The sequence below is a fragment of the Tamandua tetradactyla genome, chromosome 7, assembly GCF_023851605.1.
Source record: "Tamandua tetradactyla isolate mTamTet1 chromosome 7, mTamTet1.pri, whole genome shotgun sequence".
NCBI lineage: Eukaryota > Metazoa > Chordata > Mammalia > Pilosa > Myrmecophagidae > Tamandua > Tamandua tetradactyla.
The window spans coordinates 83,581,256-83,601,289 of record NC_135333.1 but is presented as its reverse complement, the minus strand read 5'-3'; the positions used below and the strand labels follow the sequence as shown (position 1 = coordinate 83,601,289).

Here is a 20,034-nt window from a genome sequence, read left to right as displayed (position 1 = left end):
TTATTTATTTAATTTTTTTTAAACATGACAACATACAAACATGAACATTTTTAACATATGAGCATTCCATTCTTGGTATATAATCAATAACTCACAATATCATCACATGGTTTTTTATTCATCACCATGATCATTTCTTAGAACACTTGCATCGATTCAGAAAAAGAAATAAAAAGAAAAAAATTCATACACACTATACCCCTTGCCCCTCCCTCTCATTGACTGCTAATATTTCTATACACCCAATATATTTTAGCCTTTCTTTCCCCTATTTTTTTTCTATACCCTTTACCACTTATTGTCATTGCTCACTAGCATTTCAATCTACTAAATCTGTTTTAACATTTGTTCCACCTATTATTTATTTTTAATCCCTATGTTTTACTCATCTGTCCATACTGTAGATAAAAGGAGCATCAGACACCAGGTTTTCACAACCACACAGTCACATTGCGAAAGCTATATCATTATACAATCAACTTCAAGAAACATGGCTACCAGAACACAGCTGTACATTTTCAGGCACTTCCCTCCAGCCTCTCCAATATCCCTTAACCAAAAAGGTGATATCTATGTAATGAGTGAAGAATGACCTCCAGGATAACCTCTCAACTCTGTTTGAAGTCTCTCAACCATTGACACTTTACTTTGTCTCATTCCTCTCTGCCGTCTTTTGGTCAAGAAGGTTTTCTCAATCCCTTGATGCTGAGTCCCAGCTCATTCTGATCTTTAAGGGTGAGTTAATTATGATATTACAACTTCACTTTCACACAATGTTCAGATTATGGCTCTAAAGTCCACTGCCTCTAGCACCTTCTAATACATTTCTATGCAATGGTGTATAAAAATGGTTAACAATGCCTAAAAATAAACTAAATTTTAGAGCAATTTATGCCATTACTTAAATACATTACAGGTGATATACATATGTATGTGTGTATGACTGTATGTAAATTTCTTTCAGACTTGTTATCACAGAAGCAGTAGAATGGACATTGCTAATGGTGTGGTTAAAGAAAAAATAGCTGAGCAGTCAACATTATTTCAACACACTTCCATCATTTGTAGGCATGACATATGCTACTTGTGTATGGTATATCTCATGAATAAATGCACTGCCAGTTGATCTAACCTTTCTCTCTCCCACATACTCCTCCTACTCTATGGGGGTCTTCCAAATCTTATATCATCCTTTCTTTCTCAACTTCACATGCTATTTCAATAATTTACCATTCCTTTATTCATAAAATGTTATTGGGAGCGGGCTAGTCTTGTTAGTTTTGGGAGTAGAGGAGATAGTTACAAATACAAATGAGAACGTCTTTGACATCAAGAAGGTGACATTTTTATCACTTTACATAATTTCTATTGTCTTCTCTTTTCTTTTCTTCCCTCTTTGCTCTCTCATTCTCTATCTTCCCAATTATCTCTTCCAAAATTCCTTCCCACTCACTTTCATGTTTCTTCTTCTCCCCTGAATTTTAATCCCTTGTGCTGGTTTGAAAATATTATGTACCCCAGAAGAGCCATTATTTAATCCCGATTCAGTCTGTGGAAGCAGCTGTTTCTTTTAATCCTAATTCAATAATGTATATATATGCCTTTGATTAGATTATCTCCAAGGAGATGTGACGCACCCAATCGTGGGTGTGACCTTTTGATTAGATGGAGATGACTCCACCCATTCCAGTTGGGTCTGGATTAGTTTACTGGAATCCTATAAAAGAGGAAACATTTTAGAGAGAGACAGAAAATGACAGAGCCCAGAGATAGAGCCAATAGAACTTCAGAACAGAGAAGATTTAGGTGCCAACACTTAGAGAACAGAGACACAGATGTTTGGAGTCCAGCAGATGCCACCATGAGATGTTAAGCAAGCCAGAACCTGGAGAGAGCCAAAGGAAGCCAAGAGATGAAAGCCAGCCCCAGAGTATCAAAGTGAGGAACCCCCACAGGAACACAGACTGAAAGCAATGGAACCCAAGAGCAAGCAGATGCCAGCCATGTGACTGTTCTAGACCCATCGGCCTTTCTTGAGTGAAGGTAGCCCTTGTTGGTGCCTTAATTTGGACCCTTTCTCTTCCTTAGAACTATAAACTTGTGAATTATTAAATTCCTCTTTTTAAAAGCTGTTCCATTTCTGGTATACTGCATTCTGGCAGCTTTCAAACCAAAGTATCCCTCTCTTGTTATCCTTCTTGCACTGTTCATATCCTCTATGCTTCTACAGGGGGTACTTTTACAATGATATCATCTATCTTCTCCTTATTTGCCATCCATTGATCCTTGTTGCTTCATTTGTTTCCTTTTCTGTTTTAAATTCATTTGTTCATAACTTTCATTTTTATGAAGGGTTGTGTGACTTAAAACATAAGCCATATGCAGCAAGTAGTAAAATATAAACAAAGTGGAAAAGCAAGACAAAAAATTTCTCAAGTTTGTTAACCTCATGTCAACATTTTAGTTACCCATTATCATTGGTTCTAAGCTTCCTGAAATCAAGTGGCAAAAGAAAAAGATGATCAATTTGTGACATCATCAGAAATACATTATCTATGTATTTTACAGGGTATTGGGTTATTCCTCTCTTTTTAAAAAAGTTTTATTTTACCCCTCCCCACTGCTTATGTTATCTATTTTTTTCTGTTGTCTCTTTCTCCATATCCTTGTCTTTTGTGCTTGCTGTTATTTTTCTCACCCAAATTCCTTCTCTGGACCCATCTTCCTCTTGTTCAGAAGACCAGAGAATTTGTTTTGATGTACCACTTGAATTGGGGCCCTTCCCAAAACTAATTTTCAAGTCTTATTATCTGGCTCACCAGGGCTGAGAGACAGTGGGACACTTCTAGGAGATAAGGAATCCCTTAAAAGGGAAAATATTTTGGAGAGAGTCAGAAATGACAGAACCCTCAGAGTTGACAGAGCCCAGAGCTGACATAGGTGCCCATACTTGTAAAATGGAGACACGGGTGTTTGGAGATTCCTGGAGCCCTGCAATGTTGCCATGAGATGTTAAACAAGCCAGAATGTGGTGACAGCCAAGGGAAGCCAAGAGATGAAAGCCAGCCCTGGAGAAGCAAAGTAAGGAACCCCCACAGGAACAGAGGCTGAAAGCAATGGAGTCCAGGAGCAAGGAACTACCAGCTAACAGAAGTGTTCCTGACCCATCAGCCTTCCTTGAATTAAGGCATCTTTCCCAGGATGCATTAGTTTGGACATTTTCATGGGCTTCGAACTGTAAATTTGAAACTTATTAAATTCCCCTTTTTAAAACCCGTTCCATTTCTGGTATATTGCATTTCAGCAGCTTGCAAAATAACAGAGTTGGGTGGAATTTTGGAGTGATCTAGGTCTATCATTTGGCAGAGCAGGCAAGTCAGCCATCCAAAATGGGTAGTTGATTTGCTCAGATTCATGCTGTTTACTGGTGATCAACCCAAAAGCAGTACTCTTCCATGCCTTTTGACTCGGATTTCTGTCTCACATCAGGCTTATTCTCATTATTGCAAAAGAAAGATTCCTTCCATTACGATATGTAAAGCTTATCTACAGTGTTCCTGTTGACTGTCCAGAGCTAAAATAGCCTTTTGGAGCAAAGCAGTTCAGGGCAATCCCTCAGGAGTATTTTGTGTTTTATAAAGCTATTTTTTATATATTTCTGAAAATCAGTTAAAAGGCTGTCTTGAAGCAGTAATTAATTGTAAACATGTTATATGAAGGATGTGTTGAGGGTAGAGTTGTGATTTAAAAAGTTAATTATATGAAGAATTTTTGACAAGTATTTAAGAAATACTCAAATGAGATTTTCTTTCAAGATAGTCATGCTGGGAGTGAGATATTTTCTCAATGATGTTGACATTTGTTTTGGCTGTTTTCAATGGCAAAGCTACTTTTAGGATTCATATCTTTGCCATTATTGTAAAAGAAATATTTTTTGGAAGTTTTTAAGAATGATCACATTATTGCAATGAATTATAGTCTTTCAAGGTGACTTCTTTGAAGCAGATAGTATTCACTCATACAATGTGTATACTCTTTTATTTAAAATATTTAATCTTTTATTATATGCATAAACTTTAATGTGAATCTCAACGTTTTTGTACTGATAGCTGTTTATGCATTTGTCTTAGAGGGGCTGTGATTTGGCAGAAAGCATATTACACTTTGAGAGTCAGGCCTGTGTTCAAGGCTCACGTCTACCTTTTATAGCCATTTAACTTTGGATAACTTAATTGACCTTTCTAAACTAAGTTAATGATAAATGTGGATAACAAAACTTATCTCATACAGTTATTTGGAGGCCACCAGTGAGGTAATAATGCAAGCTAAGGTATTTTGTAAATTGTAAAATATAAAGTACTCCACATGTCTGTTAACCTACTATGAGGATATGGCTAGTTAAAGATGCCATAGGGCTTCTACTCTCTCCAGAACTCTCTTACAATTCATGTTTACAATTAATATTCTTAATCTATATTGGTGAGTGTTAAGGCGATGCTACGCATGGTTAAGTCTAACATTGCTGTAATAACTCTCAGAGGTGGTCGTATGAACTTGGCATTCCTAGTTTCCCTGGACATCTTAGGAGGAATATTATAAATAGTGCTCATGTAGTAGAAGGTTAATGAAGGTGATGGAGGTTGAAACATAGCGACAAGACAGATAAGCATGGAAGGAAGTGTAGGCAGGGGTTGAAGATCAAGCGGTAAGAAAGAAGCAACAGTCCTGTCAGGTTATGGAGCATGATATCAGAAGTGTCTGCTTTTGGGCCACAGTAGAGTTTCAGGTGTTCAGGCAGGTACAGGATGACATAGGTATGAGAAAATCAATAAATATTCTGATCAAGAGCAAGACTCGCAGCTGAAGGAAGCTGTAACGTGGGTCACTGGATTGCAGGATAGCTGTTTTCTCCTGAAACTCTGTATGTCTCAAGCACAACAGAGACTATGGAAGATGGTACAGAAATTATTCAGGTTCTCCAGGTGTTCAAAGAAAAAATAGTTATTTCCACGAATGGAGTACATATTTTTTTCCAGGCAAGTATATTATCTTGCTTTAGCCTTATAAAACCTTAAAAAGCAGCTATTTCTATTTTCAAAATGGGAAAATTGAGGCTAGGTTAAATACAAAGTCACCTCACTAAGAATAGGGAGAGGCAAAATTCAAGACCTGTATTTTCCATCATCAAGCTGATTCTCTAAAATAAGATATAGGCTTAGAATTTTAAAATTTTTCTCTAGGACATATTCAAATTCAAAGGAGGCGACAAATATTGGTGACTAATGGATTCGAAGTCACAAGTATTATTAGCAGTCCCACAATAAAACAATAATTTCCCTTCTATAGTTATGTTTAAAAACCAAATTATTTCCTAACTTTATAAAAAATTAATTTCATTAAACAAGAAAAATTATTTATGAGTGAACATACCCTTGATAGGAGACAGTTAGTCCTGCCACATGAGAATTTTCACAGCCCAGTGCAAACAGGGAAAGGAAGATGAGATAACCAAAGACAGATGATCCCAAGTAGAGTTTTGCAGCTCCATACATATTGACTCTGAATTTTTTCATAATTATTCCCCCAGAAAATATTCCCAGGGCCACTGCAGGTATGTTGATGAGTCCTGAGGAATGGAAAAATATATTATGGTGTGAACCTCTAAAAGAAATCTGAGTATTCTAAGGGATTAAACAAAACCATACAATGGTTACTGATGTATTATTAGACTATTCTGTCATTTTTAATTATGGAAATAGTCATCTCTTACTGACACATACCATAACTTTCCTATAGTGCTTGATGAGTGTCTAGTAATAGTAATAGATCAATGATAGCACAACTGGACAGTCTCTGGTTCCTAAAGTGTCCAGCACAGAATAAGAAATCACTAAATTCTGAATGAATCAGTAAATGAATGTCATTCTGGTCCAATTCTTGGAATGACAGTTACAACCCAGTGGTAGTCAGATGACTATTAAGGTTATTCAGTGTTGTGCATAAAACAACAATTGGCTTATGAAATACAGGGTTAACAAACAAACAACATTCTTGATTTCTACCCTCTGGCCCGAAATTTTAATTGTTCACACAGCTTCTTACTTTAGTATCATTCTTAACTCAACAACAACTTCTATTTATTGTTTGCTTATAATATATCAGCCACTTAAGCTAAGCATTTGCTATATTATCTGTCACCTTTCTTTTCACTATAACTTTAAGAGGTAGGCATCTTATTGTCCTCACTTTGGAGAATAATTTGTTCATTTTCATGGTTACGAAGTGGTAACATCTGAATTTGAAGGCAGGGAGTCCAATGTCAAGCCCATGCTTTTAATGGCCTCCCTATCAAGAAGTTTGGGGGATAACACCCTCGATAAATAGATGTTCAGCCTCAGTAGTAATCAAATAAATAAATAAATAAAACAACTAGGGAGACGTCCAACAAAGTGGCTGAGAGCATAGACTCAGGATGCAGACTGCTGTGATATGAATTTCAGTTTTACCATGTAATACTTGTGCAACTACAGGCAATTCTCTGAACTTCTCTAAACCTGACTCCTCACCTGTAATATGGAGTTAATGATAGTGCCATTGAGGTGATTAAATGGCATTACTAATGAAAAGTTCTTAGTACAAGAATATTATTCAATTAAGATATTATAAGCATTTCTATCTGTTATATTTAAAAAGAGGAACATATTGGGGAAGAAGGAACCTCAGTTGGGAAAGACTTGCAGAAAGAGGCTTTTTTATATTCTGTTGGTGGAACTATAAATTGGTAGAACCCTACAGAATAGCAATCTGACTCTCAAAAATAATTCACTTCTCTGCTAACTCGAATTTATTCTCATATTGTTTACACATCTGTGATGTCCATGTTATCTTAAAAGGTTGAGATAATGCAACTTCTTTAAAAACAATATGAGGGCTGAAGTTTGTAGAAACTCTGACCAAGAACTTAAAACATGAGCTGAGAGTCTACTGTGGTGAGTAGCGGTCACAAGTGTCCACATCACTGACATGCGACCCTATGAAAACTCATTAAAAATAGTTTAAAACACTGACATCTACTGATAATGTGATGCATATATCTCCCCTTCTTCTTTCTCCTGCTCTCCCATCCTTCACTTTTTTCTCTTTCTTTTTAAATTTGTACACCCAGCCCCTTAACTAAACTTCATAAAGTCTAAATTATCAAATTATTTGGTGTGCTGTTTTTTTTTTTTTAAGTTTCACCATACATGGCTTTAAGTAATAAAAAAAAAAAAAAGGCCATTTTGTTTCATCTCTTGATTTTACCATAGGTTGTGGAAATTAACATTAAGTGATAATTTTAGCAGTCAATCCACCTTCAAGGTGGCAAAATCATGAAATTAATGAAGTGCAAAAGAGAGGAGATGCTAATTTTTGCTTCTCTAGCTGAACTGATGTTCTCAGATGGGGCAAAGATGAAAGTGTACTGGGCCCCTCAAGAGACAATAATAAGCTGAGGTACCTAATGATTATTTTAAAAGAAACTCTAGAAAATAGAAGATCATAGAACAAACCTGGTACCCTCTCCCAAGGTCAATGAATGCTAATATTTTACTTGTGATTTTTAAAAAACATACAGATATATAAAACTATCTCTTTCTCTATTTCAATTTCCATTCCCTTTCCCCAGAAGTAAGCTCTGTCATGAATGTGGTATGTATCCTTTAAGTCCCTACTCTTATACATATAGTGCCATAAATACTTAAAATATAGTACCTGACTTTAGGTCCCTTCACCACAGTCCTGAGACTGACACAAAGAGAGCACAGAGTCCTACTTTACTCTCTCATTCCCATCCCCCAAGAGCAATTTATAGAAAAAAGTATATTTCAGAAACCAGGCTCCAAACTGAAGTCTTCAGAGAATGTACTTAGCCTTTCATTTCATCTCGTAAAGTGTTAGTTAAACATGTGACCTAAGGACTCAGCAGAAAGCATTCCCTTCAGTTTGTGGCTACTTGCTGAACTGGATTCCCTCGTTCTCCCTCACCCTATTGGTAGAGAAAAGTCTGACACTTTAAATGGAATTATTCTTAGAGCATCTGACCTTTCAGTAAATGGTTAAAGATCAGGGATATCCTCTCCCCATTTAAGGAAAGGCCTGTGTTCCAGAATATTCTATGCTTTCTCTTGCATTGGCCTTTCAACGCAAGATCTTTGCTTTGTCTGACACAATGTCCTTTCAAACCCCCCACTTCAATCCACACACTTTCATCTCTTTACACTTCCTTATCCTAACTTATGTATCATCACCTTCACCTAGAGAATTCTTCCTGACTCCAAGAATAGTTTTGTTCTCCCATCACACACTGGGCTGGGCTTCCTCTAATCAGAGAGCTTATCTCAGCCTCTCCCAACTATCCGGTGCCTCCAGGAAACACAGCTGGCTCTGGAGTGCCCAACTGATGACCCTCACCCGCCTATCCTCCCTCAGCCTTATGCCCTGGTGCAGGCACCGCAGACATCAGCCACGGCACTTGCCACTCTCACCTGTTCACTCATCTCATCTGCTCACTCAAGTCCCTGACTTTGAGACATTTCTTGGTTTTTACTTTTCTTTAATATTCTTGGTAAACTAAAAGTAATTAGTACGAAGAAAATGCCATTTCTAAACTTTAGAAAATTGGCAACATATAGAAGTGTATACAACAACGTAAGTACTCGTGGCTTTGGTCTTTGAACACTTAGAGAATTTTCTGTTTATTCTATCCTCCATATCAGGTAACTTCCTTCTCTGAACATAGAGGAGAAATTTGCTTTCTTTGTGCCTCTCTCACCCATAGCGCGCAGAAAAAAAGGAAGAAGAGGAGAGAGAGGAATACACTGGAAGAAGAAAGAGAGGAAACATTTCTTGAATGATAGCTATGTGCATTACTATGCATTTTGTATACCTTATTTCACATTTATTTCAACTGAATGAGGCATTTATTTTCACCATTCTCATATAATCAAAGTAACTTTAAGGAATGTTGAATAATTTACCCACTTACCCTAACTCTGCACATCCTTTATTTATAAATATGAAACCAAGATATGCTCAGGAAAGGATCCTAACTCTAATGATCTGAAATTATTAGGCAATATTACTCATCTCTCACAGGGTACTTGGATTATCTATAAACTATTTCCTCAGGACAACTATTAAATAGCAAAATTAAATTAATTTGAACCAATTTATGTTGAAAGTAAAACTTCAGAAGTCTAAGCTCAATTTCTATAGTGGTCTAACCTCAATATCTAAAATTATGGAGAAGAATCATCCAAACAAAAGTCAAGGCTATTAGCATCTAAGTGTTCATTATCCAGTATTGCTTTGGGAAAACTACATTTCTTAAAATATTCTCAGTTGCTTCTTTCTGAGTTCTCTGTTAGACATAGAGTGATTTTTAAAATATTTTGTGGAAAAGGAAAAGGTTTTTAACCTTTGGAGTCTTGTATCATGAAGGAACATGTCCAAAGAAAGAGAATATATTGTATGCCAGAAACAGTAACATTAAATGATGTTTTTAAAGACTAACAGCTAATCAAGCATTTCGAATTCTCCAGTTACTTCCAGGGCAATGTTCATGTATTTGTAGATTCTGGTTCCTCTTCACTTTTGATGATTTTGCTTACCCTTGAATATCTCTCATTATTGAATGAAATACTGTTCTAGAAACACGACCTTTCAAATAACCCAATTGCTATAAGTCAGAGAAACTTTTTGACTTTGAGCAAATGCAAACCTGGTTCTCAATGAATAATTCTTAAACTGAACACCCGCTGGTATGTCTTAGAAACTGTTCAGGTAAAATGGCCACTTTTAGGAAGTTTTGGCAACACTTGAAAGACAAATATCCAGCATTAGCAATCTCCCACTATAATACGTTTAGTCTGTGTGATAATTGATTTTCCAAGAACTACTTACTCATTGGGTGAGCATCTTCCTACAGGGATGTGCCACTGACAGCATAAATATTTTATTCTGCTGCATTTTTTCTTATACTTTTTTTTTTTAACATGGGCAGGCACCGGGAATCGAACCCAGGTCCTCTGGCCTGGCAGGCAAGCATTCTTGCCTGCTGAGCCACTGTGGCCTGCCCTTTTCTTACACCTTTTTGACCTCATATCTAAAATGCCCTAAATTATCTTCAGTTTAAATATTGAAAAACTTCCTCTGAGACTACCAAGGATTAACAAAATGCATCTACGATAAAGACTTTTTGGGAAACATGAAGGACAGGTAGGCCTACCTATTACAAAGTTGGCCTTGGAGGATGACTGCCCGTACTGTTGCTCAATGTACTTTGGTTTATATGTCACCATGCCAAATAAAGAATTGAACTGAACCGCACTTGCACACAGATATAAGAAGTATACTGGATTTCCAAAAACAATCTTCAGTGAAGGGACAAAGTCTATAAGACAAAAAGAGCATGGAATCATTAGATAAAGATACTCAACAACAGATACAACCTTTGCAGCAGGGCTTAGATTGCTGAGACTCATTGCCATGGTTTTCAGGGGCACTGACACTGCAAACCCATACACACCACCACTATCAAGCCATTGGCATAAATGAAGGCTGAGATCTGGCCAGGTTCAGATCCAGGCATAGTCATGCATTTATAGAGGAATAAAGTCTGGACTACACTTAGAGGTATATGCTGCAGAGGGACAAACTCCCATAACTGATACAGGAAAGAGGCAAAAGGGATGAGAGTGACTCCTCACCACCCGGCTGGGAGCCATAATGAGAGATTAAAAATGTCAGTCTTTTGGTCCCTAGTCTCTAAACTTGGGTCATGGTCACAGTACTCCATTTAATGTATGAACTTTATAAATGAGCTCTAGTATTTTCTGTTCTTCCTGTTATGAAGCTAACCAGTTAGAAATGTCATGGATTTCTATAAATGTAAATATTGTCTGCTGAGGAAGAGGCATTTGGTAAAACATTCTTTCTCATGGCCACTTGGCTACACGTAGAAGGAATTTACTAGAGGAACACTCCTGGCCTTTTGCTCCATGGCATGTTCACTTTTTTTTTTTTTTTACTTCTTTTGTTGTATAGTATAACGTAGATACAAAGCAAAGAAATACAAAAGCAATAGTTTTCAAAGCACTCTTCTACAAGTAGTTACAAGACAGATCCCAGAGTTTGTCATGGGCTACCATACAATTCTCTCATATTTATCCTTCTAGATGCTCCAGAATATAGGAGACTAGAGGGCTTAAATATTTTTTATTATCATAATCGACTTTTTTTCCTTCTTTTTTAAAAATAACATATATACAAGATAGCTGTAAATTTCAAAGCACAGACCACAATTAGTTGTAGAATATATTTCAGAGTTTGACGTGGATTACAATTTCACAACTTCAGGTTTTTATTTCTAGCTGCTCTAAAATACTGAGATATCAATTTAATGATTAAGCATTCATATTTATTTGTTAAATCCTATCTTCTCTGTATAACTCCACCATCACCTCTGATCTTTCCATCTCTCTCTTTAGGGGGGTTTGGGCTATGGCAATTCGAAATTTCTCATCAGAAGGGTCTGTCACTAATATGGGGTAGGGAGATGGAACTATCTGATGTTCTGAAGAGACTGGGCTAGGTTTCAGGATTTATCTGGACCAGGGACCCATCTAGAGGTTGTAGGTTTCTGGAAAGTTACTCTGTGCATGTAACCCTTGTGGAATCTTATATATTGCCCTAGGTGTTCTTTAGGATTGGTTGGAATAGTACAGGCTGGGCGTTTGTAGGTTAAGTTAGGCAGCAAGGTCTAACTGAAGCTTGTGTAAGAACAACCTCTAGAGTAGCCTCCAACTCTATTTGAACTCTCTCTGCCACTGATACTTTATTAATTACACTTCTTTTCCCCCTTTTGGTCAGGATGGAATTGTTGATCCCATGGTACCAGGGCTGGATTCATCCCTGGGAGTCTTCTCCCACATCACCAGGGAGACTTTCACCCCTGGATGTCATGTCCCACATAGGGGAAAGGGCAAAGATTTCACTTGCAGAGTTGGGCTTAGAGAGTCTGAGACCATGTCTGAGCAACAAAAGAAGTCCTTCAGAAGTAACTCTTAGGCATGCCTGTAGGTAGTCTAAGCTTCCACTACCTACATAAGCTTCACAAGAGTAAGCCTCATGATTGAGGGCATGGCCTATTGTTTTTGGTGCCCCTAAAGTCTGACACAGTATCAGGGGATTCCCTGATGGTAAGGTTTAGTAGTTCTATCCCTTAGGGAACTTTGCCAATACTTTTGATTAATATACTCTAGGATGCATCCAGGCATTACAATAACCTATACAGGATTAAAGGACCTCTTTCTTATTCTGTGCTCCCTGTGATGCTCACTCTTTTGATTGCTGGTGGGAGATGTGCCTTGGTACACATTTCTCAAGTCAGTGGAACTCATCTGCTAAAATGCTGCAAACCCTAAAGATTTGTTCTTTTCTGTCCAACTAGGGCAATGGCAAGGTCTAAACTGAGGGGGGTTGCGTGTAGAGTGGAGATGTCAGCAAGGAAGATCATCAAATCATCTATGCATGTTCTTGATTCATTTCTTCCAGTAATAGACCTAACTTTTTGTTCTCCATTTCTGCTTCCTCTATTTCTCTATTTGTTCTGAAGATATGAGGGAAAGAGAGGTGTATTATTTATTAACCACTTAAAGTCTAAACAGGAAACCTGAAAATTCTTCAGAATCAAGAAGGAGAATCCTACTCACCTCTTGCCATGTCTATTATTGTAGCTCTTTCTCCAGAGGGTATTTGGCAGTCTGGGTGATCATCCATAATAAACTTGGATTTCTCAGCAGAGGAATTAGAAACTTCTCTGCCTTGGGGTCTTGGTAGAATCTTTGGTAAACACCAGAAAGGCAGAGCTGCAAGCAGACTTAAGATTCCTGCTATTAGATAGCCAAGCCACCAGGCACCTACCCACTGGGGATCCTTTGGGGTAATGGTTATGTGGTCTGAAAGATGAAGAGGATGGTTAAGTAGCATATGTACTGAAGATAATGTGTTGAAATATGCTTCTCTCTCTCTCTTTTAACCACGGCTCTGGCTCTATCTCACTATAAGAATGCCTAATAATTCATACATATTTTTTTTCTAAACTCAACATCATTATTATCTTGTTTGTTAAAGGAAAGAGGGTGGTTATGGAGCACGATGCTTTTGATCTTGTTGTTCCTTGGATTAAAATATAGAGTATAAATCCTGGAAGAGACCTGTGGTGGTTTGGAGCTATGTACTCAGAAAAATACGTTCTTAAACGTAATCCTTTCTTTTGGGTGTGAACTCTTAGAAATAGGACTTTTTATAAGGTGACTTCAGTTAAGGGGTGGCCCAGCTGGATCAGGGTGAATCTTAGTTCTGTTACTGGAGGACTTCTAGGGAAGGTCACAGACGGGGAACTGAGCCAGAGGGAACAACCAGAAGCTGAAAGGTAACAAACCCAGAAGAGGAGGGAGCAGCCAGGAGAGGCCACTGTACGACAGAAGAGCCAAGGACCCAAGGATCACAGCAGCCAGCCCCAGAACTCCAGTCTTCAGGAAGAAAGTACTGCCTTGAGAATGCCTTGATTTGGACGTCTCTTAGCTTCAAAACTTGAGCCAATAAATTCCTATTGTTTAAGCTAACCCACTGCATAGTATTTGTTGTATTAACCAGGGAATTAAAACAGTGTTTTGGTAGTAGAAAGTAGGGTCCTGCTATTGCAAAACACACACAAAAAATTAGAATCCACCTTGGAATTAGTTATGGTTAGAGGCTAGAAAAAATTGTGAGGTACTTGATAGGAAAAAACCTATATTACTTTGAAGAGTCTGTTGGTAGAAATATGGATGCTAATGGCACCTCCTATGAGGCCTTGGAGGGAAATGATGAATATGTTACTGAAAACCGGAGGAAAGGTGATCCTTGTTTTAAAGTGGCAGAAAACTTAGTGTGATTGAGTGCTGATGTCAGAACAGGAGGCAGAACTTGAAAGCAATGAACTTAGATATTTAGCTGAGGAGATTTCCCAGCTAAGTGTGGAAGGTGCAACCTGGCTTTTCCTGAAGATGTCAAACTCTGCTCTGAGGTTCTGCAGGGGGGCCCCTAAACCTATGGCAGAGGAAAGCAACACATGAGCGAGAATTATTGGGGTTCAAAATCTACTTTCATCTAATTTATGTGTTGAACTTCCATCTACATCTAAGATTAAGTTCTGTCCTGTACCCTCTGGCCTAAATTTAGTCTAGATGTCTCATTACACAGATGGTAAATGTAGGATCCATTGAAACTAAATCATCAGAGCATTATTTTTTTAGTGGTGGTGAATAGTACTTCAGAGATATTCTGGGTCTGCAGTAAGATTTGTATATGTGAATAAAGCTTCAACATCTTGTAAATAAATTATTTCTGACACCATTTTGAATTTAACTAAAAAGGAAGCATTGACAAAGTTTTAAAAGTAAAACCAAACTTTTTTTCTTATAGGACCCCATGAACCATATTGCTCTACATTCCCATCGTTCATGGGAACAACAACACAAATCACATGTCTCTTGACCAGTAGGTTCAATTGTCATTCCATTACATTCAGTGAAAGTCTTATCCTATTTTATCACTTCGTGTTGTTTGCTTCCCATTAACAATTTTCCTCTGTGTCATTCCTGTAATTTCTTATTCTATATCAGTCTCTAAGACTGGATTTTAAATATCATGAAGTGAAAAACTCAACTATTTTGTTTATTGTTGTGGAATAGCACCTAGGATAGAGCAGATATAAAATAATATGTTTTTTAATGAAGGAAAAAAAATAAAATTTGAGGAATGCGTCTTGTAGTTTATTTGGTTAAAAAAGAACACTCTAGTGCAAGAATTTCCATTCTGTTTTAAAACAATTTCAAAATGTAATTCCAGAAATTCCTTTTAGTAAAACTTATTTTCTTGCTTCTAATGGCTTTCTTGGACTTCTTATAAAAACAGATAAATATCATTTATTTCTAGAAAGTACAGCAGACAGAGAAAGAAATAAATTAATAGCTATGGAAAGATAAGGTTCCCCATTTATTCCCTATACAGGCAATTTTCCAGAAGGAGAGCCAATCTTACTATAATAGGCCTCCACTTAAAAAGACTTGTACATTAAAAAAGAAGGGAATTTTAGTTACCAGAAGACTGTCAATCTTTTTTTGCCTTTTTGGCAAGTCCCCAATTACATTATCAATTGATGTGACTGTAATAAATGTTGACACACCTGAAACCAACAAGAATGAACAAGTAGCCACAGTTTTTAGCCTTAACTGTGCTGGAATGCATTTGAACTGGAAAGCCAGAAGTGAAATAGGATATAACTTAATAACAAACCATGTGTCATCTGTTTCTAAATACCATGACTTTTTCATATTACATTTATTAATGTGTGATGATTATATCAATACATTTTCCATGCATTATTTTTATTTTATCAAAGGATATCATCCTGTTATTTTATAAAAAGACAATTTGATTTTTCCACACTGACCCCATTAAAGAAATAACAGTGACTAAAATAAATGAATAAATAAAAATAAACACTCTTACCTAGGTTCACAAAGCCAATGTCAACATACAGTTTGGCACAAAATGAACCCAAAAGGAAGCCAAAGATTGGTCCTATAATTGCAAGTGTCTGCACACACCCTGCAAAAAAATAAATAAAATAAGCTGCCATTTCTTTGCTTTTATAAATTAATAAATTTTTAAACGAGAAATATGAGTGAGATTCAGTTTGCAGATGAAAGTATTTCAACTCCTGAACTGTGTATGTTTAATTTGTCAATTTTTAATGTCATTGAATCAGGAAATAAGTCCTTCTCTGCTTTTGGAGAAAAAAAGTAACATTTTAAAGGCATTTCATTACTTCTATTTAACAGAAAATAACACCAAGACTCTGAAAAGGAAAAATTTACTCCCCAGTATTAGATTTCCACTGACAAAAATAAGAATTATACTAATTTGGCACTTTTTCAAAAACTTTTTGTGGCTAGTTAAGAGGAAGTTTTGTTTTGACATTAAAATAGATTCCTTCCACTTTAGTGAAAAAATACATACATTCGTTTAGAATTTCTATGGGACTGTTTGTAAGAGCAGTACCTATGCAGATGCCTGGAGGCTGCTAGCAGAAAAGCTAGGTTTTGGAAATTGGGAGGAGGTGCTCTCTGGAACACTCAAGATCAGCCACGGGCAGCCTTAACAGGTAAGTGGAGCTGAATGCCTCAATTACACCATTTCTAGTAGCCAAAAAGGGAGCTTTTCCCTGAAAAATATGGCTCATTTGTCTTTAATTTCACTGCAGAGCTTAAAATTCATGTATTCCTGGAAAAGAGAAGATGCTAATTTAAATGACCTAATTTAAAGGCTATCAGATCCTTTTCAGAATAGAAGAGAAGGCTTAGAGAGTAGGCCCTGTGTTTCTAGAGAAGAAGGTGACACCTAGGTTTCTCCAAGCTTCTCAGGGCTGTACCTTCCCCTAGTCCCAGAGTAACTCATGTGATGAAGCTCATATTCTAGTTCCAGATACTGATTCCTGATTTATACTGCAGTTTTCCATTGGCACGAGAACCTTGTTCTTAAGAGCTGACTTGGCTATAACCGGAGGCCCATGGCATTTTGCAGTGCATAACCTGGGCAGGACTATGCAATTGCCCTACCTGCAACCCACTCAACTAATTTAATTCTTGCCCTTTTGTCCCTGAGAAATCAATAATGTGTGAGAGAATAGGTCTGAGTCGTCCTGGTATCCCTAGTTTCTACCTTAATTCCAGAATACGAGGTACTCAATAAAAGCTGCTTTGACACATCTGATCTTGGAGTTGTCTTTTTCTACAGTATTTTGGTTTTTGTGATTTTTAGGTGTTGGTCTAACTGCTGAGACCTGCTCCAGAGAAAGGGTGGTCTCAGGCCTCGTTCCTGTCCTTCCTACTTTTTTTTTTTTTTTTAAATCCCTTAAACTGCTGTTGAGATCCCTAAGAATTTAGGTAAGACTTTCTCAGAGGAAAAGGATGCTTTAAATAATCGGGCTTGTAAAATGGAAAACAGATTTAGGGCTCTGGAAATAAATCTGTATAAAGATTTAAAGCCTAAATATTTTAGCAGTAAAATCCCAATAAAAAGACCTATGAAACTTGAATCCCAAGAGATGAAGATACTCTCTCACAAGGTCAAATATCCTTCTAGTTCAGCTCAGCTATTGCCCGATTTTCTTTTAATCCAGTCTTCTTTCCCAAATGCAACAGATCCTTCCAATTGAGATTTCATCATTCCAATCCCAAGCATATATTTTAGAAATGTATGCACTGAATAAAGGAGTAGGGAATGAAGTTTAAAACCTTCCACACCCAAGTTAGTTTAGAATGAAATTGAGAAAACCAGGCACTCTGCTTCCCAAGGGGAGTGAGGTGGGAATTACCAATATAGAAAGCTGCATTGTCTTCACTGGCAAAATCATCAAGGTAGGCGATGCCTAGAGGCTGAATGGGAGTTTCTCCTATTCCACGTAGAAGATTCCCCAGAAAAACATAGGCCCACATGGAAGAGCTGGCATCAGTTTCACATTCTTAAAAGGAAAGCAAACAAGGGGATTGAAATTAGATCACTACCATAGTTAAATATTTATTCTAGATTTTTAATTCATCCTAAAATTAGATTCGAATCTAGAAGTGAAATTCTTAATAGACACCATTTAATATAATAGCCGTTTGCGCAAAATTGAAAAAATATGTTGTAACCTTGGTATTTTAGGTCAATTCCCCAGGGACTTGGACCAAGGATCGCGATTATGTCTCATTCCTGTTCCTTTTACTTCTTATTCTTTTTCCTCTTTCTATTTTGTACCTACACAGAACTCTTTGAATTTTTTCACTCCAACAAGTCAATATCCTGTCTGGGACAAAACACAAAAGTTTGGACAAAGGCTTTTCTCACCTTGATTTTTAAACTTTTCCATTTTTCAACAGAAATACAAGCAATTATATTACTGGCTGAGGTTCATCTGAAATCCAAAATTGAATATGGTTGATACTCCAACATTGGCCAATACTGCCTACAATTACATTTGCTTTATACTGAGTATCTATATGTTGGGGCTCTGGAAATGTGTATAAAAATGATAAATCCTAAAAAAAAAAAAAAAAAAAAAAATCCTATGTGCTTTAGCAGTGTAAACATTCCAATAACAAGAGCCTTTTTTTTTTTTTTTTTGCATGGGCAGGCACCAGGAATTGAACCTGGGTCCTCTGGCATGGCAGGTGAGCATTCTCGCCTGCTGAGCCACCGTGGCCCACCCAATAAGAGCCTTTTTGACAGTATGTCTGGAGTAAAATTCAAAGCTAACAATTTTAAATGCTATCATGAACATCATCTTCTGACAAAGTAGGATAATTATCACCATACCATAACTGCAGTATGTCTTTAAAGAGTTGAGTCACTTTAATACAAGTGACGATATTAACAAACTCCAACAATTATCACTTCTGACTGTTCCCTCTGTGCCAGGCACTGGACTAGATGGATTTTAGGCACTATTGAACTGAATCCTCCTAACGAGCCTATGAGGTAGGAATTATTTTAATTTATAACAATGCTTAAAGTAATTTTTGAAGGTTAAATATAGGTCTTGTGAAGAACTCATATGGACCCCTTTGGGCAGGTAAATTGGACTGCACAGTGGAAGAGACAACTAAACAGTCACATTAATTTTAGTCCTTCTGCCTCTCCTAGAAATGTGGCCAACTGACCATGGATTTGTTACTCGTTTTCTCTGAATTTCTATTCCTCTCCTAAAATTATGATATAAAATTCCTTTGCTTAAAATTGGCTCTAATATCAATTTCAGCCCTAATGTTTATGTGATTCTGAGGAGCTTGTTGATAAATGAGAATTTGAGGTAGGTAAGTAAAAACAGTGTATATCTATGCTGTCCAATATCGTAACCACTAACCATATATGACTATTAAAAGGAATTAAAAATCCAGTTGCCAGCTACATTGACCACATTTCAATTCCTCAGTAGTCCAATACAGTTGCCATATTGGATGGCACAGATATGTCCATCATCACAGAAATTTCTATCGAACAGAATTGCTCTAGAGGACTGTGAGGGAAATAGCATTTTTGAGAGGAGTCCTGTGTTTACCCCTACCATCATCTTTAGAAAAAAGCCCTTTTTCCACTATGCCCAAGGAGAAAGATTTCAGGGGTGGACCCAACCTAAAGGAAAGGGAATAATCGGATTGTGAGTATGATATTCGGTACCTACCTGATACATTGCCCCAACATTTTTAATTCCCTGCCTCTAAACACTATGAGTCTCTTTTTTGCATTAAAAGCTTAAATATTTTTTAACTAGTTGTATTGTCATTTATATCATGTTTCTTCCTTGATATTCAAAACAAAACAATATATCTTAAATGACTATATAGTGCATATAGATGAAAGTCTGAACTCTTTAGCTCAGTTCCTTTCTCCTTTACCTGGGCCTAAATTAAATTTACTATCTGTTACATTCCTACAAATGAGACTTTTTCTCTAGTTCACTGATTTATATTTTGTTCTACAGAATATATCTATTACCATCTTTCATGATCTCTTCTAGAATGCTTTTCTTCTTGCCATTTATATAGCAGAAAAGGATAAAACTTATATTTTTATATCCCCTACTTCCTCCTTCATCCCTTCCCACACACATATTTTCTTATTTCTTTTAATCCTTTGGTCCTTCTCTTCATTCAAACATCCAAGTCATTCATATTCATTGCCCAGAGAAAGGCCATCTTAACAGAAAGCATAAATGAGGTTATTAGGGAAATGCAAAGGTTTTATGGATTAGTTCAAAGATTTGGATGAATAGAAAGTATTAAAAAAGAAAAGCCTCCATATTGCCTATATTAGATATTAATTCCCTAAACTGGAAGTAGGGAGTGAAATTAAGAGGGAGGGGATGTTGATGCTGAAGGGCTGTGGGGAGAGGGGCTTTGTTTC

The 20,034-nt window shown here is 36.9% G+C and overlaps 1 protein-coding gene across 1 annotated transcript in view; it reads right to left on the bottom strand.

Annotated features, from left to right (window-relative positions):
- The window catches only part of SLCO1C1 (solute carrier organic anion transporter family member 1C1), a 62,261-nt gene that overhangs the window by 17,222 nt on the left and 25,005 nt on the right, over positions 1-20,034 (bottom strand). Inside the window, exons 7-11 of the mRNA XM_077168219.1 lie at positions 17,465-17,611; positions 15,598-15,696; positions 12,753-12,998; positions 10,268-10,432; positions 5,431-5,626 (exon numbers count right to left, since the gene is read on the bottom strand). Coding sequence (XP_077024334.1) covers positions 5,431-5,626; positions 10,268-10,432; positions 12,753-12,998; positions 15,598-15,696; positions 17,465-17,611 — 853 coding nt within the window. The remainder of the gene's footprint in view (positions 1-5,430; positions 5,627-10,267; positions 10,433-12,752; positions 12,999-15,597; positions 15,697-17,464; positions 17,612-20,034) is intronic.